This window comes from Solea solea, chromosome 6, assembly GCF_958295425.1.
Source record: "Solea solea chromosome 6, fSolSol10.1, whole genome shotgun sequence".
NCBI classification, from domain to species: Eukaryota; Metazoa; Chordata; class Actinopteri; order Pleuronectiformes; family Soleidae; genus Solea; species Solea solea.
Genome location: NC_081139.1, coordinates 15,026,058 through 15,049,523, shown reverse-complemented (window position 1 = coordinate 15,049,523; position 23,466 = coordinate 15,026,058). Strand labels below are relative to the sequence as shown.

The 23,466-nt window shown below is 41.0% G+C and overlaps 2 protein-coding genes across 5 annotated transcripts in view; both read left to right on the top strand.

Moving 5' to 3' along the window:
• Positions 1-740: 740 nt before the first annotated feature.
• Positions 741-5,443, top strand: si:dkey-19e4.5 (UBA_like_SF and PTH2 domain-containing protein). The gene is made up of 7 exons (XM_058630499.1): positions 741-941; positions 2,082-2,195; positions 2,330-2,401; positions 2,513-2,587; positions 2,913-3,010; positions 4,152-4,266; positions 4,378-5,443. Exons 2-7 carry the CDS (start codon positions 2,088-2,090, stop codon positions 4,462-4,464), a joined length of 555 nt encoding a protein of 184 aa, XP_058486482.1. The 5' UTR covers positions 741-941; positions 2,082-2,087; the 3' UTR covers positions 4,465-5,443.
• Positions 5,444-7,853: 2,410 nt separating this feature from the next.
• The window catches only part of setd5 (SET domain containing 5), a 28,876-nt gene continuing 13,263 nt past the window's right edge, over positions 7,854-23,466 (top strand). For 3 of the 4 annotated variants that reach the window (XM_058630908.1, XM_058630909.1, XM_058630905.1), the window contains exons 1-3: positions 7,855-8,291; positions 20,787-21,049; positions 22,831-22,930. In XM_058630908.1, the coding sequence (XP_058486891.1) occupies positions 20,979-21,049; positions 22,831-22,930 (171 nt within the window). In that variant the 5' untranslated portion in view covers positions 7,855-8,291; positions 20,787-20,978. Of the gene's footprint in view, positions 8,292-20,786; positions 21,050-22,830; positions 22,931-23,466 lie in introns of all 4 variants that reach the window. The other variant, XM_058630906.1, reaches the window with a different exon arrangement.

Sequence of the window (23,466 nt, the reverse complement as noted above, 5' to 3'; positions counted from 1 at the left end):
TAAACTGTGAGAAAAATTCAGAGTTTTGAATCAGATTTGTGTCACTTAAGAATGTAATCAGATTAATGTCTATGACAATGGTTACTTATAGAATGTTTTGCCTTCTTTTTGCCTTTATGGGTGTTGTCAGATTCAAGAACACTTGTAGTACTTATAGAACCATCAAATATCGCATTGGAATTTAATCAGAATAAACAATGAAGCTTGTGTAGTATGAACATGTATGTAGGGACGTGTATGCGACCACATCCTGGATCTAATCCCGTTGACAACTAGCCTTCATTATGGAAACATCTTTTCCCGTAGCCTCTTCACTTGAGCTACAGGACATTACTATTGCACAGTAAAAAAAAGCATTTCTCTCGGTGTTGCGCCTGCCAGCTGACCCGTATATTATATCTACGAGTAGACCTACGCTCACTCTGAACTGATGCGCGTTCCCGTCGGGGGCACTCGTTTTTCGACAAGCAGTCTATTTTCGGCACTACACCAGCTCCCAAGCCCAGTCCCTAGCCCGGATAAATGGTTCAGTGTTGTGTCAGGAAGAGCATCCGGCCCAAAAATCTCTGCAAATTAAGTTATGCGTATAATTCGCCGTGGTGCCCCCTAGAGATTAGATAAATAAATAACGAGTTTAAAAAAACAAAACAACCCCCCCACCCCCAAATATAATAAACACATCATGCGACTGTAAAAATAAAAAAAAACAACGGTCCATTTTCACCCTCACGTGCGCGCGCATATCATCAGTACAGCAGTAATATCACCGAACAGCCCGCAACAACCGACTAACCGAACCAACTAACCGAGCCCAGTCGCTGCTAAATGGAGTAAACGCTGACGCTTCACAGCGTGATTCCACTGAATGTAACTCCACATTCTCCATCCTCAAACCACGGAGAAGCCGTCGCTGTTTATTCTGACCTAGCTGCACATAACGGGTAAGCTGAGTCACGTATGTGTGTGGCTTTATATTACAACCATAATAAATCAGCTCAGTGTGGGCGACATGCTGGGCTCAAGCTAGTGCGGCTAGCTGCGACGGCTAATGCTAACGTTAGCCCACATTTAGGTGGCATTTAGGTCGTTTATACCGACTCTAGGTTAGCGTTAACGCACAACATCTTGTTACAGTATATGCACATTATCATGACTTGGTATTAGCAGCGGTTTAAATGTAAGCTAGCTCTGCTAGCGTTAGCCGCATTGTTTACAGCTGTACGTAGATTGTTGCGCTAGCTAGCAGCTGTCACCATACCAAGACAAGCCTTCTTAACATGTAACTGCCGAGTTTGACTGTATGGAATTACCGTTGCAGATATCTGAGATGTAATTTGGACTATTCGTTATTTAATTGTGACTGTTGTGTTGTGGATATATGTGACGTCATTCTGACTAGTCTAAAGTACAGTTTCAGGTATCTGCAATTCAGTTTTTACTAGTCAAAATGACTTCGCTTGTGCCATTCGTGTGTACGGGGTTTGTCATGACAAATCTCTAATTCCAGTTTCAGATGTCTACAACGTCATTATGACTAGTCAAAATGCATGTTCAAGAAGTCTTTAATTATGCTCAAATGAAGATATCTACATATCCTTTTAGATAGCTTGAATTTGTACATATCTCGAACTTGAATTGTGACTAGTCATAATGATGTTGTATATATCTGAAACTGGAATTAGAGATATCTTCTATAATGACAAACCCCCATACACATGAATGGCGTAAGTGACGTAAACAATATCACAGATAACAGGTAACTTGGCGATTAAATGTTATAAAGTCTTGCAATAGTCACATCAAGTGTGTTACCTTTATTTACGAAATTATACAGTTGAATATGATTTTAAAAAAAGAACATTACTCACACGCATACATTATTTGTGTCAAACCCATCATACACTAATACAGCTAAATCCTTCAGTTGTATGTGTATTTTTTTAGTTGTAAGAATACATCTGCATAACGGCAGGCAGATAGGCTCGTGTTTTTTATTTATGGTTTCCATTTAATCCTATTTGATGCGGGTTAAAACTGAACATGGTGTTTAAGGTTTATGTTTTGTCCCCTCTTTATTCCAGTGAAGAATGGAGCCATCAGAGCAGTCCGGCTTAGACGCAGGCTCTCAGGAAGTCAACCCAGTGTATCTACAGCAGCTTCGGGAGCTGGACATCCCAGAAGAGGCAGCCAAACAGGTGGGACTGAACATATCTTCATGATTTCTTTCTTATATGGAGAATGGAAACCAGAATTCATTCACACCGATTTATCCTAAAAGTAAATACATATTAATGTATTGCTTTGTTTGTGTTGATTTTCATGAATTCAGGCTCTCCTGCATACCCGGAACGTGTCTGCAGAAGAGGCGGCCATGTACTACTTCAACAAGCTGGAGAATGAGGTGCCCATAAGCTAGCCTTAGTCCCCACAGGTACACATTGGTACATTAGACCTCATGGAGTTTGTCCAAATCCAAATCTCAGTGTATCTTTTTGTCCACTGTGACCCACAGGAGGAGGGAGATGATGACCTCATGTTCAAGATGGTGTTTGTGGTCAACATGGACCTTGCCATGGGCATTGGGAAGGTAAATTTAGTGGTGTCATTGTTGACAATGATATGCACTACTTTCAGATGTACCATCCATCTTTTAAAAAGTGTTTTTGTCATATTTAACAATAGTGCAATTCAGATGAATAACTCCTAAGGTTTTAGCTTCACTTAAATTTAATAAAAAAAAAAAAAAAAAAGATAAGAGTTACCATCTTAATATCATTTTCATTGAAATGTCATTTTAACAATATAAACATTGTTTGGAGTGTACTTGCCTTTGTCAAATTAAGTGTGTAACTTAATTCGAACATATGAGACATGTTCAGTTTGGCTGATATGTTTTGTTTTGATGTGTGCAGGTTGCAGCCCAGGTCGGCCACGCTGCTGTCGGTTTGTACCAAGTTCTGCAGGAGAAGAACAGCTGGAGGGAAATGGCCTGGAAGTGGGACCATAGTGGGTAAGTTTGCAAGTGTACAGGAAAGACATGCATTCTTTTCTTTCTTGTGTAAAAAACAGTTTACATTTTCTGAATGGTGTCTGCATTGCCATCCTGATGTTCAGTAAGGTGCAAGGGTGTGACCTGTCACTTTATTTATTTAACAAAATTAAGGTGTGACCTTCAGTGCCACAATTTTATGGGTTTTTGTCTGTAAACAAGAATAAGGTGTAGGTATATGTTTGTTTCATTAGAAGCACAAATATAATACATGCAAACATACACACATAATTATATTAAATGTAAAAGTTACTTCACTGTTTAGATCGAGAGAGAAAATCCTGATTGTTTTGTAGTGGTTATATGGTGATATGACAGCATACAAATACAATTAATAAAATGCTCCAGTCACTCCAGGCAGTTCACACTTTTTAAGTGGCAAGTTTACATACAAGAGTGACAGTGCGTCGATGGCTGGATAATAAACCTGGATGGAAATAATGTTGATACTGTGCCGTATCGGGATTTTTCAGTAGGGGACGCTCACAGGCTAGTTCTATATACTGAACTTGCAAACTACTGTCACCGCACACTGATCAATGTATTGGACACAGTCTGACACTCAGTTGCTCCTCGGTGCTGTCAAACTCATAAACACAAAGCAAAATGTCAGCCTGAGAGGGAAATAATTACCCAAATCCAGATCTTGTGGAGCTCATAGCTGGCTACACATGTGAAGGAAGAGCAGGAATCCTGAGTGCAGTGCCTGTTAGAAAATTATTTTGAAGAAACCGGAGGATGCGAGATATGGTCAGAGGCAGCTGCTTCACATTTAGTAAACATTAAGCAAAAATACTCAGACCAGTCCATCTGACACCACTATCAATTGACCAAAATCACATTTTTTCTTCATTCTGATGAATGTAATGAACTACTGATCCCAAGCCTGTATAAATGGGAGGGTTGTTTCAGGAAGGGCATCCAGCCTAACAATCTCTGCCAAATCAAATATACGGATTATTCACTGTGGCAACCCCAAGAAAGGGAGAAGGTTTTTTCTTTGAGTGTCTATAGTATATATGTTTTACTGGCATTTATTGTATTGTTGGATATGGACATTCATTTGAATCTACATTAATGAAAAATGTGCACGTTGACACAGAGCCAAGAAGGTGGTGGTCCAAGGTACCAACGTGGCCCACCTACTTGAGCTGCAGGCCCTGGCGATGAGCCTCAGCCTGCCCACTTACCTGGTCCAAGATGCGGGGCTTACCCAGGTGAGAGGGTCACTAGCCATTTTCAAAGTTATCATGTATATAAAATTAGATGTTACTGTGTACTTATTGCCCATGGCCTCAGCACAAAAATAGCCTGTCATTTTTTTGCAGGTGGAGGCTGGGTCCCGCACTGTCCTGGCCATCATCGGTGAGGAGGAGATGGTGAACAATGTCACTGGGAGCCTGAAGCTACTCTGAGAGGTTCGATGCTACAGTGGGGACGCATGTCTCTGCAGTGCCACAAAGTAGCCAACAGAGGACAGAATTTTCCAGCAACGGGGGGAGCGTCTTGGCATACGCAAGAGTTTAGCAACCATTAAAAAAGGGCGAGGCAAAACAAGACATACCCCAGCACCAGAAAACAAACATATGTTTCACTTTCATTCTTTGAGCTGCTAAGTCAGCCTCTGAGAGGGAGAGAGTCTGTTTTTTCTTAAAGGAAGTTGAAGACAGTTCTTTTTTTTTTTTTCTTTTTTTTTTACTTTCTCTTTTCTTAATTTCTTAACAGTCTGCCCACTTACAGTCTTATTATAATATTGTACATTTCTCACATATGTAGTCTAAATTCTGGTTTCAGATATAGCAAAGACAAATACATTTGTTGGTTAACTAGTGTTACAGTACTCAGGGCCCATGTACTGTACACTGCTGGAATTGTAATGAAACCCATAGCTGATGTAATATTTACCAGTTGTATTCATAATGCCCAAGTGAAGGCAACGCAAATTACTGACAACATAAACCCTCATTTTCAACAAGTCAATGATTTGATGTGGACATGCAACTATTCTCCCCAAGAATCCTCTCCTGTAGACTCGATCACATTACTTGTAATTGTTAATGGCTATATATATTTTATATACATCTGTCAAACTCATTTACTGTATGTGTGGTGTGCACATTAACTGGATTTTGTTGTGTTTTTTGTTTGTTTTTACCCCCTTTGTGCAAAAATCCTGAATTATAATTTCTATTGGTAGAATTTGATGGTGGAATGTTAAAATGTCATGTAGTCTGAGCTGGGCCTAACTTTATGCACTCTGGCTGTCTGTGGTGGGTAAGTTAAAATAACAATTTTGCTAGATATAATGCAAATCATTGTGTGTATTACAGCTGTTACAGACTTGGTGAATATAGTCTTGCACACTTATAATCTGAATACACTAAGAATGCCTGATCTGTTGTGTCTTCTCTTGTCATTAACACATATTTGTGGAGATGAGCTGCTACTCCCAGGAGTCATACAGTTTGCAGTGGAACATTTGATTTGTTACTGAGGTCTTGGTTGTGCCATGTATGCAACATGGAATGTATTTAACCACAGACCATTGGAATTCAGTAATGTCAGTTTTTCTAACCTGTCCACGGGCACAGTACCGAGATGGGGCATAACCCCTTTATTTTTTGCCTCTCTGTTTAAACGTTGTATATCTACAGTAATATAATGAGATACATTAGACTAAAGGACTGCAGTATCCCACTGAAATGAGGGAGGAGGCCGGCAGAAGAAACATGTCCCTTGGTTAAGTTGTCTGCTCGATGTTTGAGGTTGAAGAATTTTACATTTCAGGCCCCGATTCCTTTCTTTCCTCTTGTTGGCAATTGACTGATGTAGAGGAAACAACAGGTTGTAAGGTGAGAATTGAAGAGAGCTGAGAGTCACTAACATTTCCCCTAGCTGATTTTACCCCACATTTATCCACATGTAAACAATATGAAGTGCTCTTCTAATTACATGTTCTTTTTAAAATTACTCAATGTCCACACTTTGCCACCTCCTCCGGCACTCTGCCGTGGGTGTGCTTTTAATGATGGAGGAAATTTAAATTCCTCAAGATGAAGTAATCAGTGTGTAGTCGTGTTTATTTTTCACCACTGTTGACATTCAGTTCAGTGTGGGGGAGGGTCAAACACTGCCATGTTGCAGAGCTTGGTTTGGACTGTAGGGGTATGACACTGCTGTTTCACCGCAGTAACAATTGAGAGGCAACAATCAAGACGATATTGTAGAGAAGTTACGGGATACTGGGTTCTAACACACTACACTATGTTTTAGCTAGTTAAAACATGTCATTTTACTCATATGTGTTAAATATTAACGACGGGGTTTTGACTCCATTCACAGTACAAAGTCTTAACATTACATCGTTTATAATGGTGGACATAACTCTATTTCCGTACATTATTTCAGTTCTGCGCTCTGGTCGTCTTGTCTACAATTGGAGTCTACTTTATGGCAACATTCGTGCTGCTAACCGGAAATAAACCTGTCGTGATGTCGTGTCACTGCTTTACTGGACCTGTTCTTCCACTTCTCTAAAGCTAATGCGTTAATGTATGTTCAGTAAGCATGCTTTCTACTGAAGCTCAGCTGCACTTTCACTATCTAAGTAAGCCCTGCAGCCGCATTATATACATACATATATATATACACATATATATATACATATATACATATACACACACATATATATATATATATTTATGCTGTTACCTAATCTCAGCTCGTCAGACCTCTGCAACAAATGACGTCAGCATTTATCGCCACAGCCAATCACAGGTCTCCCTTCAGATCTCGTGATATGACAGGAGACCAATCGTCTCACTGCGACTGCTGCTTCCTAAATTATTGTATTTCTGTAATTATTTTTTGTCAAAACTGTATATTACTTCCTAATATCTTTTGGAGGGATGTACACTCAGTTTGTGCGTCAAGTCAACATAAGTACCACTTTTCCACAAGAAACAAATGGCTGCTTGAACGTTCTGTGTGCGCTGTCAATGATGTCGCAGCAAGGTTGCGTTCATTGTCGCCGCTAATGCTCCCACGAAATGTGAGCTTTGCCCAGTCGCTCTTGATAAGAGAATCTGTCGGTTTGTCGGTCATTATTTTTGTTTGAAATGTGGAAACAAGAAGGAGGGACCAGTAAAGAGTGGATGCCGTGGTCAATTTCCCTGGCCAGCTCTTGCCAGATATTAGCAGAGCAACACCTCAAACTCCATTCATCTGACATACCGGTAGGTGGGGCTGACCCAGTGGGCTAACCCTGTCTATGTGTCCCTGGAACTGGGCCCCAGACACCCCATGTAGCTAACGCTTCTCACTATGTATTCGTATGAAAGCTCCTTCCACAGTAGGCAGTTGAATGTAACCCTCAAATGAAAAAACAATAATTCCACTAACGACTTCAAATTAATCCAATTTGAATTTAATAACGATCATTTCCCGAAACTGTGAAGGTACAGATCCACTGTATGGTATCAGATTATTTCCCAAATCCAGCCACTCTCTCTGTGGCTCGCCTTCTTTAGTGCCACCAGCGCCCAAGTACACGCACATAATAATGGCACTGCTGGTTCGCACCCCTCCTCAAAGCAGCGACCGCCCCTTGTTACGTAGTTCACGCAAAAAAAAAAAAAAAAGTGGTCGAAGCTAAAGTGCGCCAATGACTTACGTGTATTTCTGGTGTCGACAAAGATTGACATGTCGTTGTCCAATCGTTGGTGAGAGGCGGGTTTCCACAGCAAGGACCGCCCAAAGAGAGAGCCCCTGCACGGTCGCCCGGGAAACCCCGTAGCATGGTTGTGTGTCAGTTTCAGTGGAACCCGCGGTTGATGCCGGTGAGGAGGGGGATGGGCGCCTCTGCGAATGTGAGGACCCAAGACAGAATCAGAGCCCTGTATCACATAGAGCAGCATATACCCTATAATAAATAGCGATTGCATATATGCTATATACGAAAATAAATTGATTTATCCACCGGGGATATGTCATAGACATTCAATGGATGCACTGCACCTGAACAGGACTGGGGATTTAACTTTACGTTTGTGCGTGGGAGACATTAAGAAGTTTGTTTCCTACCCCTGGAGAGGGAGCTACTTTTAAGGGCAAAGGATACAGGAGAGTCCGAGGCCTATACACAGGCCTACTGGTCTGGTTGGATTTCATGTTGGGATGCTCTAATGACTTCCTACCCTACATGAATTCACGTCGTTTGTACACGTTTGGAATGCCTCTTTAGGTGAGTACCTTTAATGTTGGATATTAGTAATATCACCATCGTTAAATTGAGGCAGCAACCAAAATATAATAGGCAGAACATAACCAACCATGTTTCCAGTTAACCAGACATAGCAATGAAGCTAACCAACTTAGATAGCTAACCACTTTGCGTACCCCTAAGTTGATTTGAAGGAACTTGGTTGCCCCTAGACTTTTCACTTTGGAGTGGCTGGCTTGGTTGGCCAGCGAGGTTCCCATGTCGGTGGTCTGCCTCGCAGGGTTGCTCTGGACGGACCTTCCATGGTTTTTGGTCAGCTCCTCGTGTTGTTTTCGATAGCTATCCTGTTGGTCTGTGAATCCAACTCACTACTAGATACATTTCTGCTAACGATATTTCAAGCCACCATGTTCCCAGAGATCCCAACATCATTCCACAAGTTTTTAAGAGCTGTGGCTCATAAAACGTTTAGTCCACTCGGGGTGCCTTTATTTAAAATATTCACTCCAGTTTTCATGCCACAGGTAAAACTGTCTATCGTTATAACCTTATTGTGAATTAGGGGAACTGAATCCACCCCAAAGACAGCTAACTACAAATGGGTGTCGTGTGGAAGCATCAATAAATAAATTCTAGGTGCGTTTAGCAAGTTTCGATAATGTGTTTCCGCAGAGGCTCACCATACCCTGACATGACACAGCCTTAACACATTCAGCAGCACATTAGGGAGTTCATTCGCATACGTTGCATAGTTATGGTCCGGTAACATTGAAAGTATAATAGACTCGGAAGTTAAAACAAACCACGTATAATGAAAGACCTTCTTATTTGTTTGGAACAAGTAACGATTTGTTGTATTGTACTTTATTGTACAGTAGCATGATGTTGGATGTTGCAGTGTGTTAACGAAAAATGTAAATTGCTTTGAAATATAGTCATCATACTGGTTGCAATTTGATCATTATTGTTGACTCATGTTAGCTAAGCAACCAGCTGCCGTGTTGGTGCACGTTAACCATAGGCAAAGCCATAGGCAACAAATGCTAAACTAGCCAAGTAGCTAACTTTTTAGATGTTTTCTATCCGATTGTGTCCTCATTTCGAATCAGTGCCTGCCGATTACACGCGATGGTGTGAAAGCTTCATTCTGTACACTGCCTGGAAACTTATCTCCAAGGCTCATCTCTTAAATCCTGGTGATTTCAGCACAAATAGTCGGCTTCATAATAAGCAATAATGGTGTCATGACTGTGTTTGGCCACACCATGTAAATACATTTGTCTTTGGCAACATTCCTAACTTAGATCGGGCGTGTAAATCGCTCTGAAAGCTCGGTTGTGTTTTCTGTTAGTGCTTGTTATTTTTTTTCTTTCCTGCATGTGGGCCTGATCTGTTGGGTAGTGACTTGCTGTACTTCACCTCCCCCACCTTCCAACCCCCAGCCTCGGTGGCGGTTAAGAGAAATGGGTGGTATTTTGAAGGGGAGCTCTTGTTTCCTTTTTTAGCCTCCATTTTTTATTTCAACGTATGAGCAAATGCGACGAGCCTCGTTGATCCACAGTGTTACAACCACAAGTTTCGACCAAGTTAGAGACACAGTAGCTGTTGCAGCTATAATGCACAGTTGCGCTGTTTGATATATGATTATGAGAAAATGCTCCGTTTTCACCCACGGTCTCACTGTTGATTTCTGGGATCGTAATCGGGTATCTCCATCAAGCCATGACTTTTCATTTTCCTAGTGTGGATGGTGGTGTTTGGCAGAAAGAAACAACATGACTGACTTTGCGACATCCACAACTGACGAGTGGTCGTCGTGTTGTGTTTTTTTCTGGTTTTAAATGTATTGTTGGACCCGCGGGAACCGAGCACAATGGCTACCCATGTCCGTCGCTTGTGTGGCCAAGCTCCCCTCAGCTGTACAGCGCAGACTGGAGCTGTGAGGAGACCTTATTCGGCTCTAGTGTGTGTTCAGTCATTTCATAAGCAGCTTGTGTGACTTGTTTTTGCAGTTGTATTTGTGGAAGACTTATGTAAATTCAGCTGGTCGTACAAAAGCCACATGTTTCTTCCTTCACAGTCAAAAACCATAACTGATTAAAAATGTAATTCTCTGTCACCCACATATTGTACATCTTAAATGATTGTTTTTCAGCCAAATTTGTTTGAAAAATGTATGTATTGCTTTGAATAGTCAGCTTTGCTTAACGAGTATACAAGATTAAAGGTGTTCAACCAGTGCCTAGTATTCAGTTTGATCTTGAAGCCTGTTGGAAGCTAGACTGCGGTGTGCTGAGACCTGTTTTCCCTGGTTGTGACTGACATTCTCTGAATATGTTTCACATCTTTTAATAGACTGTGTGGGCTGCAGCATGCAAACCTGGCCACTCAGAACCATTGGAAACATGAGCCCCTCCAGCACTCCCCTTGACCTGACCCTTCTTGTTATCTTGAGCAAACATTGTGCTCACTAACAGAGAAAAATGTGCGCAGCCAAATAAGAAGAAATGCAAAGAGTAATAAGACTCTACTTTACCCTAACCTGCCATCCAGGAAAGTAATGTTTTACTTGGCAGCTTGTTGCTGCTCTGTCATGAACTGTCTGGCAGCCATGTTGGTTTTGTGGGCCTCAAGCAGCTTCAGAATATGTTTGAGAGAAATACATGTGTAAGTGATTTTGTGTTTTAACAGTAGGTATGGACTATCGTTTGTGTGTGTGTGTGTGTGTGTGTGCGCGCGCGCGCGCCCGCTCTCATGTAAGATGTGGACCCTTGTCTCCCATTATGGGCCTCTGAAACATTGGAGATCTGAGGAATGTGCAGACATGCAAGGTTAGCCTTGCCCAGTTTTCTGTTTACTAAGGAAATAGTCTGTCTCTCACATTCACAGAGTACTTACAATCCAAAAAATGTAACTGTTTGTTTGGTGATACCCTTAAAGAAACTTGATTTGAATGGTTGAGTACTGTCTGAGGAATCTGGATTTGGGTTTGACAACATCCAAAGGAATCCTACATTTTGTTAAAATTTCGAAAAATAATTTTGATTACTTGCACAGTTCTACCTTGGATCACAGTTGCATACAAAATTGTAACCGATGTTCATGCGTGTGCTTGTACTGGAGGGAGGGAAGCTGGCTGTTGGCCCATTTCCAGAAGAAGAAGAAGACAGGATTCTGTTTCAGTGCCGGCACTTGGAGCTGAGAGAGGGGCAGAGGGCGTTGCTGTGAGGAATAGGAATAGGAGGGAGAAAGCCCTGTCCTTTTAGCTTTTCATTTGCATGCTGATGATACTCTAACATTACACAGAGGGCAGGTGTAGCTATTGATATGTTAATATGGTTCAATGTGTGTTGTGCAAAGCCAGTGTTGTGGATTTACACCTGTATGGAAGCAGAAAGATTCAATTCATATAGATGGAGATTGTTACAATCAACAAATTGATACAAATGAAAATGTTTAATGTAGATCATGTAGTTTGCTGTCTTGATTTCTTCAGTTTTATAAGAGACTGATTTGAAATGCTTTCTGCCTATCATCATTTATATCACTAGATATAGCTTCTCTTTTCCCTGGGAAGCTTCTCATCTGCAGCTGCTGTGTGTTATGTGTCTCCAATCTTGCACAATGGGGTTAAAAACAAGTTGCTCTGACGCCTGCTTCATTGGTGTATTCCTATTGGTGCAGGAGCTCAGGAGTTGCTCCAATGGGGCGCATCATTTTCTTGGCACAGGGGGAGTGGTGTTGCAGAGGGCTGTGCTGGGTAATTCTGTTTTATGCTGAGAAGCAATGCTTCTTGGGAGAATAATGAAGGAGGAGGAGGTGGCCAGGGGGAAAAAACAAGGCCAAAAGGGGGTGAGGCAGGCAATCTACGTAATCATATCTCTCTCCCTCCCTCTCTCGTTCTCTCTCTCTCTCTCTCTTCTGTTCTTGTTTCAATGCACCCCTTCATTTTGTCCTTCATTTCCCTCTTCTACTGTCTGTCCCCCTCCCCTCTCTTTTGTAATATATGGCAGTGTTTCACAGAACCCCAGCTCATGTGTATTCTGAGTTTCTCTCTCTGCACCTTCTCAACTGCAGGTAGCCATTTTAGGCTTCATCACATTAACCTTTATTTTCCTTTCCCATTGTTGTATCTGTAATTTTCTCATGCACATATGCAGAATAATAACCATGATAAAATTTCAAACAGGAGATCAATTTAGGATGAAAACAACATTGCGAAATCTACAGGCACATTTGCTCTAAGGGTGTTGTCAGGTATAAGGAGAGGGCAAATAAGACACGGCACAGAAGAAAAACAACTAAGACAGTCTTTTCAACAAAGTCAACCCCCCTCCACACCAATCAACAGCTGCCTTGTTTTGGAATGTACAGCACTAGTGCTAAAAACAAAAGGGGAAATGAATGTCTGGTGCCAGGTTCTTCCTGTTCACAAGCACCTTGCTTTGTCACCTTGAGCAAATGGTTCCTGTTGGGAAGAGGTGGGAGTTTTTGTTTTATGTAAACAGGTTTTATCCGTGGCCATTCTCTCATGCTTTAGAACAGGTTATGTCTTAAAATAGAGCACTGCCTCTTAGCTGTTTGAATGTGAAGTATAAGCAGTTGTTCCCTCAAACCCCTCCTCCCTATCACACACCTTTTTTTTAATAATTAGTCTTTCCTTAAGTTGTCATGTTAATTTCACTAACTTTAAGTAATCAGGGAGGTCAGCTTAAAATGGCCACCCACTCTCAGAGGTTTTTTTGTGATATCTTCCAATTGTATGTTTGCTAGTTGTAAATATGTGCTGTGCTGTAAATGTTGCAAGGTGAAGCCCAGGGTAAGCCCTTGTATTGCTCTGGATGAGACTTGTCAGCAAAAAGAAGAAATGTAAATGCATTTGTCATGCAGTGAGATCACATGGTGACAGAGAATGTCTCTGCTTTATGTTATGCTTACTTAACAACAAGATGGCTTTTTGAAATTACTACCTCAGTCAGATCTACTACTTGGAAAACACCCTTCTCCACATTTGGTAACAGACGTGGCTATAGGGAGTAGCCTTTGATTTTAGTACCTCTGTAGATTAGTTTCCTCCTAACATTTCTCCAGTCAGAAAAGTGTTGGATTCACTTCACAGAAGAAGTGTGCTGTCAGATTGCTTCACAGGTAAAATGGAAATGGGGGCATGTTAGGAAGAGGTAGTCAAACCCAAACAGGCAGCAGTATTTTGCTTCGACCATTCTTTTTCTCCTCTTGGTTACTGAGCCTCAAACAGACAGTGGCCGGCTTGTTTGTCCTGAAAACGATGATTGATTTTGTGTCATGCTGCCTGGACTCGCTGTCAACTGCTCTCTCCCCCACTCCTTTTTTCACACCCTTTTGGCCTTTGTTCTCCATTGTGTATTTCTCATCCCAGGTCTGGTCTGGGTCCATTCAGGCAGCTGGACATTGTTGTGTTAATGGTGGGCCATATTGCGCTCCCATAACGCTCAACCACTCAGCATGACAACAGCCCCATCACTGTTGGAATTGTATGTATATTTGTTGCTGTGGTACTAGATGTTTGCATCATTTCCTCACATTTGTTTATCCTCACGTCTCCAGCCTGTTTAGGCTAAGCTTTGTTGTTTATATTTCTGCCTTAGTTTGATCACAGCTTGCTCCAGGAGTGTTAGCTGTGCAACAGCCATACCGATTTGAGAATCATGTTTTTATGTTTTGAAAGTGTTTTGTTTTGTTTTGAAATGGCTTGTCCCAAGCAGCTAAATGCTGTTTCAAGTAGTGTGTTAGTTTAGCCTGGTTAAGAGAGTTATCACAAGGTGAACAAAAATGATGGAAGTGCTGTCGCAATAGCATAGTGTGGGGTTTTCTTCCTGCGTGGTGCCTCCAAATCTCATTATTATTGTAGCTTTTTTCATGGCATGTTTGGGATCAAACTGTTCCGGACACCTTACCCTGCCTTTAAGAGATCGTTTTTTGGTTATTTGCCGCATATATTGTTGTCAGCTTTTTTGCTATGCTGGTGGCACCTGATGGCATTGTTAGTGAATAGTGCAGTCAGCTGTCAGATCAGCTGGTGAAGCTGAAATGTCTGATGTGTCTCTGTACCATTTTCTTTGTTATTTTTATTTTTAACTTTATTATTTGATTGGGCTCAGCCTCGACTGAGGAGTGTTACCTCACTGGCCATGTAACAGCATGTCAGGGAAACTCGGTGCATCTTCTATTAACTGCACAGTGATTTTTGCAGAGATCTCAGTAGATTTATAAGTTTGTACAGTAAGAAAACAATAAATACCATGACGGCCTTAATTGTGAATCACATTATAATGTGTTGTCAACTTAATGTAGATATTCAAGTAACCTTTTTAATAAACGTACGATCACACTTGCAGCCTTTTTTTCAGCCGTATGTGGGTACATATGAAGGAGCTTAGTATACAGTGGCCAAATGTTTAGTATGAAGTCTGTTTGCTATTCTCGTGATATTGTAAATGTGTTTGGGTGCCTGTGAAATAAGATCTACAATGGGCTTTGTGTTCTCCCTGGCCACATATCCCATTTGTCTTAAAGCCAGGCCCGATTGATCTGCCTCTACTTTATCTCCAGTTTCCTCCTGCTGTAGCTCAGAGAGTACAGCTCAACCTGCGTAGTGCCGGGGAACAGCAGATATATTCATATCCTGCCTTGTACAGCAAGCATGTGTGCGGGGGCAGACTGTGGGGGCTGGTGTAATCTCACTGGACTGGATGTGTTGTGGGGGTTTGGTGAAGCACAGGTGGACACTGTGTGAGCATGGACATGCTGTTCAAACCCAAATTCTGTGTTTGTGGTCATGTCCTGCTAGCAGTGTCCTATAAGCTTTATGCGGGATAGACATCTTGAGTAGACCAGCATGTTTGGCATTAATTGATGCACTTAATTCTACTAGTTAGATGCCCATTGTATTCAATGTGTTTGAAACAATTGGCTGATTAAAGCACACATGCAAACTATGCTCATATTTAGGTGACTTTTCTGAATAGCAAATATTGTATGCTTTTGCTTGTATATGTAAGCGCTTTGTGGCTGTGAATTACGTTATGAGTATGTATTCCCAACTATGAGATCAAATGCTGATCTGATCTGTCAGTGTTTCTCTTGGTTGGTAGACACTGGTGATGTGGTATTTTTTCTTTTATTGTGCAAGGATGCATCTCACATGATTTATCATGATCTTTTTGTGCAGTCCCAAACCCATTATTATTTTTGCCTGTCTTTCATGTGGTATTATTTTGTGCTACCGTATTGAGCATGTACAAGTATGTTTTGTACGCATACAATGTTTTGAACATGCATACTCTATGTATTGCATGCACATTCTTTTTGTCTTTGTGTTTTGTGACGAACCATAGTAACTGAAAATGTTGTCAAAATCCACTTAATAATCCTCTACATGATATAGTCAGTTTTTACACCACCGAATGGCCCATAGGGCATCTATCAAGGGATTTGATTGGATAATATGTAAGCAGCCAGTCAGTGATTGGCTGAAATTGTGTCACATTTGTAATGCTGTGTTGAATTGAGCGAGTGGACAGAAGGGAGGTGTTAAGGGACACAACCAAGTCTGAGAGATGACTTAAGCTGAGAGAGGAAACAAACATTATCTGCCTACGAAATAAAGAATGCTCACTGAACAATGTGGCACAAAATGATGTGTTATTGTCCCCTTTATTTCAAGAGTGTTTTTGACTTTGTGTAATGTAATATGACATAGTGTTACTCAAAGATTTAAAAACTCTCAAACATTTTGAGTTTTTGGTCAAATAGCATCTGCTGATATGAAACATACCAGATCTTGGATGACCAGTGTTTCCCAGTAATAACCTAGAATGTGGTGACCCACCATATTCTAAATTGTCTTACTAAAATGTCATTATGGAATATCCAACTAGATATTTCTAAATATTTCTGTATGAAGAGCTTTTACCTTCCTTAGGCCATTGTCCATAAAGATTTTACTATCTAATCTCTGTCCCTAAATTGCATGTTTCATGACCACTCACATACTGTACACTAGGCACCTACCCACACATACCCACAGGAATTGACACAGATGGCTTAAATAATAAATTTTCTCCTGTGCAGGTTGGCAGTTGTAGGTGGCTTTATAAAATACAGACATTAATAATACAACAGCTGCTAGATGAGAGAACAAGGTCAGCAACACCTGTAGTTTATCCATATTGCATTCACCACTAGTAGTTAATCCTGATAGCATTTTCTTTCTTTTTGGAAGGGGTCACCTGATTTGTGACTAATCAATGAAGGGATTTTCTCACCCGTTCACAAAGCAAAAATGAGTGTCGTTGTTTGAAAATATCTGTTTGTACTTGAGCAGAACTGTACTGTACTGCACCAAACCGAATCGTATCATGATGGAAACACAGCATAAGTCTAGAAAAGCTAGCAATACCAGGTAACACTTGAATAACCAGTTGGTAAATCCAGTTGTTCACTTGCTTTTTTCTGCCTGCTCTTTGAATGTCTGAGTGTCTACAATTAAGGTACAGAAGTCTAGTGTCACTCAGATTAAGACTATAAATGAGCTTTTATTTAACACTAAATTCAGAAAATGTACATGGTTTTTACCTTTCTGTGTAACAGTTACTGTGATCGTCTGCAGCGTGTATACAATCAATACGTTACTTTGGGAAAAAGATAATGTCATAGTCCTGTCTCTCTCCATATTCCCATCTCTCTCTGTTTCTGTGTGGATAAGGCCTAACCCTAACCCTCAGAAATTGACCTTTTCTTATAGGTGAATGTAACAGAAGGGAGTGTGTGGACCAAAGGTAAGGTGCCCTATCGTAGCTTTCAGATTTCCAGTGAGGTCATTGAGCCAATGATGAAAGTTACTGAATAACAAACTGCTGTAGGCATTTTTCCAGTTGTCGTTTTCTCGCTTTGAAGTTTTTAACTTCCCTTAGAGATTTAAGTGAAAAAAGAGTGACTGAGTGCATTTATCCCTACATATGTCTTTGTTCTTTCAGTCTGTACCATTGCGCGGCTGTTGAGCTAAATTGCTAGAAGCCAGATGGTCGCATGTATGTATTCATCCCAGCCTTTCAGACTGGGTTTGGACTCACCTGTCTCTAGGACAAAAACAATCTGTTCTGCTGTTCAGTTGAATTGCACATAGCGTTAAAGATACTACTCATAGTTACTCTAGGTTGTGTTGTGTTTTATTATGTGAAATCTTACAAATGACTGAATTGGACTCCACGGCCCCAACATTTTAGAGGTCCCTGTTGAATTTTTAAGATTAAAATAAAGATATTGTGGCAGATATGTGTCTAAAAATGAAGCAAAGTGAACCCAGGGAAAAACTCACTGAAGGTCTAAGCAACAAAGCAGAATTGAGTGTTTAATTCTGATGTTAAGCTAATTCACAGACCTTAATTAGCTAATGATAAATTGGCTTCTTGCAGACTTAACCTTCAAGCCATAGCCTTTGCCTCTTGGATCATGTTAGGGCAACAAGCTGTAGCTAATGAAAAAAAAAACAAAAACCCAAATCAGCTTTTGCAATTTGAAAATTGCACCAATTCAAGATGGTGAAGTACTACTTTATGTGGTATTACAAGGAGTGCAGTGAATTGAAATGAGATATTCATCATTAATAATCACAATTGTTGTGACCCATCATACATTTGGTTGCATAACTGTAATTTAATATGTGGTCTCACCAGCAAATCTTTTATTGTGACATTCACATCAGAGGAAATTTATTATAGGGGCACTGCACATTTTGTTCTGTGGTCATTTTTAGCGCTATGTTTTGTTTTTAATTGTTGCATGGCAGTAATTTGTAGATGAGCGTTTTCATGTTGTCCTACATACATCCACAATGATTCAGTGCTGTAAATGTAATGTTGAGTTACTGGTGAAGGGCTATACTTTCTCTAGCCTCTATGTCTACATATGCATGATGTGTCTATTTTTGTTCCTGACAAAACCATTTTGGGCTGAGCTTCATTCAGACGAGGTGTGGCTTTCCGAGTGTTTATGCCTTTGAACTGTTGTGCATATGCTTATTGTTTTGTCCTCCTCTTTATAAAATGTGATTGCTATATTACCCCTGGGATATGTTTAGATATTTTAGGTCAGCAGCAAATCACAATACATACAATGTTGGAACATTAATGTTTTAATAACAAAAAAAACAAGACGAAGAAGCGGTTGAAGGGAAGAGTTATGCAAGTCTCTTGCTGTTCATTTTGTCTGAATGTCCCTCCCCCTTGGACTTGTCCCCAAAATGGCCTCTGTTCTGGTGGAAGTGAAAAGACTTTGTTGAGCCTGCTGGTAATTTGAGTCGGTATTCATGGCCAGAGGAACGAACAAGGAAGGGCGGGAGGTGGTGGGGGAGGAGGAGGTAAAGAAAGGCTTTCCTTCTTTGTATGGAATTTACCTCCCTAGTTCACCGTCTGGCTCTTTTGGAAGAGGCCCAAATAGTGACTCGCTTTGTGTGTTAGCCTTAGGTAGGAGCTAGGTGCCTGTTTTTGTGAAGAAGCAATCATCCACAGGGAAAATAAACAACTAGTGGTTTTTGAAAATGCTCTGAATGGGGTAGCATGGCATCCAGGCCATGTCATCATGTCTATATATGTTACAAACCTATGTTCACTGGTGCTGGTTGCTTCATACTGAGGCCATTTCACTTGCACTAGAATGTTCTGCTTTTGGAACCAAAATGTAACGTGACATTTCTTGTTGCTACTTAGCCATGTGTATCCAGCTGGATGGGGCTGACATTCTCTGTTTGACAGTGAGCATGGTTGAACTGACCTTGACATTATTGGAAGTCCCCAGCCTGGCTGTGGTTGCCTTGGTGCCACAAATTTAGCAAGGGGTAGCAGTTGCTGCTGTAACTAGGGGATCTCTAAAGAAATGTCATGAATCCTGTTGCTGTCAATTTGGATACCTCTCTATTAGTGAACTGCCCTATGTTTTATATTATGGTTGCATTTTAGAGGCTTAGCTTTTATTGGTTGGTATTGTGGTCATTATAATCAGAATGGTGTTTGTTGGGTAACATAGTTGCATGTGTTCGCTCAGGATTACCTGTCATTCAGCCAAGTCCTTTCCTCTTGTGTGAACGGAGAATATGAGGGCCTTTTCCCCTTCTGACTAGGTAGCTGGGAGAAGACTGAGCAGAGGAGTGTGGGTCAGTGTTTCAGCAGAGGGTGGTCACATGACAGGAGGGCTGGGCCTCATGTTGGATGACTCACCCCTCCATGGGTCTGGGAGGTAAGCGCCTCCTGCTGGCTCTCTGTATCGGTGCATCCTGATTGGAGACTGTAAGTAGAACTGTAAAGTCCCTGGTTGTTTTTCTGCTTCTGAATAGCCTCCCCCCCTCCCTCCCTTCATTCTGGAAGCGTCTGTGTGGATGACAGACAGACCTACTGCACTGTGTTCATATTGAGTTATTACCTTAGATGCAGGCAAAGGAAAGCTGTTTGCTGCCTCCCTCATGAAAGCCTTCATTGTTAACATGAGTCAGCAACTATGGTCCTTCGTTTGGCGTATACTTGTGGATTCCTTGTGTGGTGTTAGGGTTATGTGGTCTTGATGACCTTTGTGGTGTAGATGACCTCCGATAAAGAAGCCCTGTCAATGATACGTACATTTGTCAGTGATGAGTGCGCTCATTTCGAAGTAAGACCCCGAGCCTTACTGACTGGTGACTACTAGTTTGATTTGATTTGAAATATTTACTTGCTGCACTTGGTTTAACAATTTCATGACAATGGCATTGCTCTGATAATCATGTATTTATGTTTTATTGTTCGAACATTGTTCGTGTGCTGCAGTACTTGGACAGGATTGACAGTGTAAAAGCTGTTCAGTTTTTTTACCAAACAACAAAGGACAGGAAGGGTTGAGTTTGTTCAGACGTGTTATAGCATGAAGGTAACAGCTGCATTCCATACAGTGTCCTTTACTAGTCACTGGTATGGTACATGCTAGATCAGTATATGTCAGAAAATGTTATTGGGTTAAACTGTGCAAGTTGATATCTCTGCTTAAAATTGTCTATGATCCAAGGTAATGTACGTGTGGCTATACTGCAGATACACAGCAGTTTATAAATCACTGGCTGACTGATCACCCCGACTCAGAGGCTCTCTGATCTGCTGTAGCCACGGTAGCCATGTTCCATGCTACTTTGTCACGTAGACACTTCGTGGAAAAAGCCAGGAATGTAAACAAGGTATTTCAGCATTTTCAGGACCTGTGAATTCTGTGGTGAATGACTCGTACAGGCTTTGGCCTTAGTGAAATAGTTCATCCAGAAACTAGTGTCACATTAAAGGAAAGGGAAAACATGAAAAGCACAGTATGGACACTTAGGCTCTAAGGCTTATTTTTCCACAATTTTTCAATTTGCTTTCCTATCATGTTACATCCTGAGTAATGTTGCAGGCAATTTTGTCTGTGTGTTTGTAGAATTCCTGGCCACTCAGTCCATCTGTTGCACTTTCTCCTCAGGTCCCCATGACCGTGAGCCGTGGGCTACGGCTCGGTGGCGCCCCACCTCTGGAGTGGTCTGTTGCGGTAGTCTGGACCCTGTGATTCCTCTTCTCACCGCTCAGTTTCCCCCCCGTCCCATCCTGTCCCTCCCCTCCCCCTCCCCCTCCTTCCCCTTGTCCCCCCCTCCCACGCGCCGCTGTGCTGGACGTCATGAGCATAGTAATTGCGCTGGGAGTCACCACACCTGAAACGTCTTACTCCGATATGGCTGCTGGATCAGAGTAAGTATTCAATCACTGCCCACTGGTTGGGATTCAAACAGTTGTGCCCCTCATCTCGAAGAAAGTTTACATAGGATTTCAGTGTTCGACCTGCTCCAACTTTTTCCTCTCTCCAAGATACATGCTGACATTTGTGGATTCAGTAAAATTGCTTAATAAACAGAGCATCAAGTGTCACTCGTGAGATACTTCACCCACTCTGCATTCAATGTTATGTAATAAATATGCTACATTGTTGAAAAGTTTACATATTAAGTTTTAACTTAAGTACAAATTAATTTAAAAGAGTATTTCTGTTGTCTATGTATGTGTATGTATTTTCTGTCCCATGCGTTAGCATTAAGCTAAAACTTTGAGCCTACGCTGTGATGTTAAAATTAATTTTCCCAGGTTCTACTTATAACCCTAACCAATGTGCCAAATTTAACGCAAATTGATTAAAACTCTCTGACAGTTAAAATACACCTGCCAGTGCAGGTGTGACAAATTGATGGTTAGCCCAATCATCCGTGAGAATAGCTCTTATGGTTAACACCTTATGGTGATGCAACGTTGCTCACCTCTTTTATACGTTCATACTGTATTTCTTTACAACTCTAACATGTTGGGATGTGATGAATATGCTTCCTTCCTTTCAATATCCTGTCAGCAGTTTTCTGTGTTCTCCACAAAGTCACCTGGAGAGATCCAAAGAGATTGGAAGTACAGTCCACCAAAGACTAAATCTACCCACACAGAAATAAAGGAAATACAGTATGTAATGCTTCAGTCAGGCTGGCTAAACATGAACTCAAAAGCATTTTGTCCTCCCCATCAAGGCCACTTTAACATTATAGACATTTGTGGCCTTTTTCAGTATGGACAGCGAAATCCACACTTTTATTTTAGCTTTGTTTTCTTTTGCATAGTCGTTATTTGGTATAAAATTATCCAAATGATATATGACAGGTTGAAAAGCAACACTGGATGCAGTTTCTCACTACATTTTGTGCCAAAGTGAATAAAACGGTCATACTAATAAAGGCGTCAGTTATCTTTTAATAATTTATACCTTTTGTCCAGAGGGCTACCCCCAGCAGCCTGATTATTATCCCAGTAATTGTTTTTTTGTGATAACGATTAATTGTCTTCCAGCCCACTCTGTATAGGAAAGCTAAACTGGTTTTTATAACATCACATCTAGCCCTAGCTGTTTGAGTAGTGTTTCAGTAAATGTCAACAGACAGCCACCTTAATAAGAACACTTGGCACCTCTCTGTAGGTAACCCTGCTTATGAGTTATGTGGAATCCGGTTGACCTCTCTCACACACACCCCTGTTCACAGCCCCCTACAGTTTCCTCCACACATCAGCCAGGGGGACTGACTCAAGCTCAAAGGAAAATACTGTACACTGTCTCTGTTGAAGTTTACAACATTATGCGACAAATGCTTTTTGTCAGTTTGATTGTTTTGGCATGTAAGTTTTCTGATGCTTTGGAGAAGAAGGTAAAAAAGATGAGATTATTTAGTGTCTAGCCAGACCTCAGCTAAAGGGCAAATAGAGTTGCATAATATAATGGCGGCCCACATTTCATTTCCTAAATTGCACTTTCCCAGGCCAAGAGACAAACTTCAGCATTTTGGTGCCATCTAGTGCCGATCGATGTCTCTTCATAAAATAGCTGGGAAAATAATATCTCATGATACTTGTGATGGTGTTAGTATATCGAACTGTTTCATGCATAACATTTTACTTTTAGATTTATTTAAGTAATGTTTTTAAATTAATTTCTTTTTCAGCCCTGAGTCAGTTGAAGCAAGCCCTGCCGTGAATGAGAAAAACTACAACCACAGCTGTGGGAGCGCACAGAATCATGGATATCGGGGATTACCATATGCTGTGAGTTAATGCCACTTTTTCCTAATCACCAGATCTAATCACAGCATGTCTTTTGGTATGAAACTATGGACACTATGCACGGAGCATCACTTACAACTTGCATTAAAATATAAGCCAGCTCCTTTACTTCTGGTCTGTCAGTTAGGGGAAATTCAGACTTTGTAAGAGGACGTTAGTGATTTAAAAAGTATGATGTCGATGTAAATGTTTACATTGTCTTTTAGTAGTTGTAGTTAGCCCTGAGGCCTAACATGCCACCTAAAATGAAAACTGTGTTTACATTTCATCATCAGGGGACAAAAGCAGAGCAACGCTGCATCCCTCTGTGCACCGACACCGACTGTAAAACATCTTTGCATCTTTGGCTGACAGCTCACCAGAAATACTCGGGCTAGCTTATAAAAAACACCAGGAAGTGACCGTGCTCATAGTGAATTGTTATTCTTGATTAATCAAAGAAAGTTGACTAAGTTGAGTAAGCAATGAATATTGTAAAAGCTAAAATAATAACTCGGTCATATCTTTTCAGTCATTTC

What these genes read in the sequence shown, in the direction of transcription:
- si:dkey-19e4.5 (XM_058630499.1), top strand. Translation starts at nt 2,088, where the DNA reads ATGGAGCCATCAGAGCAGTCCGGCTTAGACGCAGGCTCTCAGGAAGTC. An exon ending in TCAACAAGCTGGAGAATGAG is followed by an intron (nt 2,402 to 2,512) that starts GTGCCCATAAGC and finishes TGTGACCCACAG; the next exon opens with GAGGAGGGAGATGATGACCT. An exon ending in AAGATGCGGGGCTTACCCAG is followed by an intron (nt 4,267 to 4,377) that starts GTGAGAGGGTCA and finishes ATTTTTTTGCAG; the next exon opens with GTGGAGGCTGGGTCCCGCAC.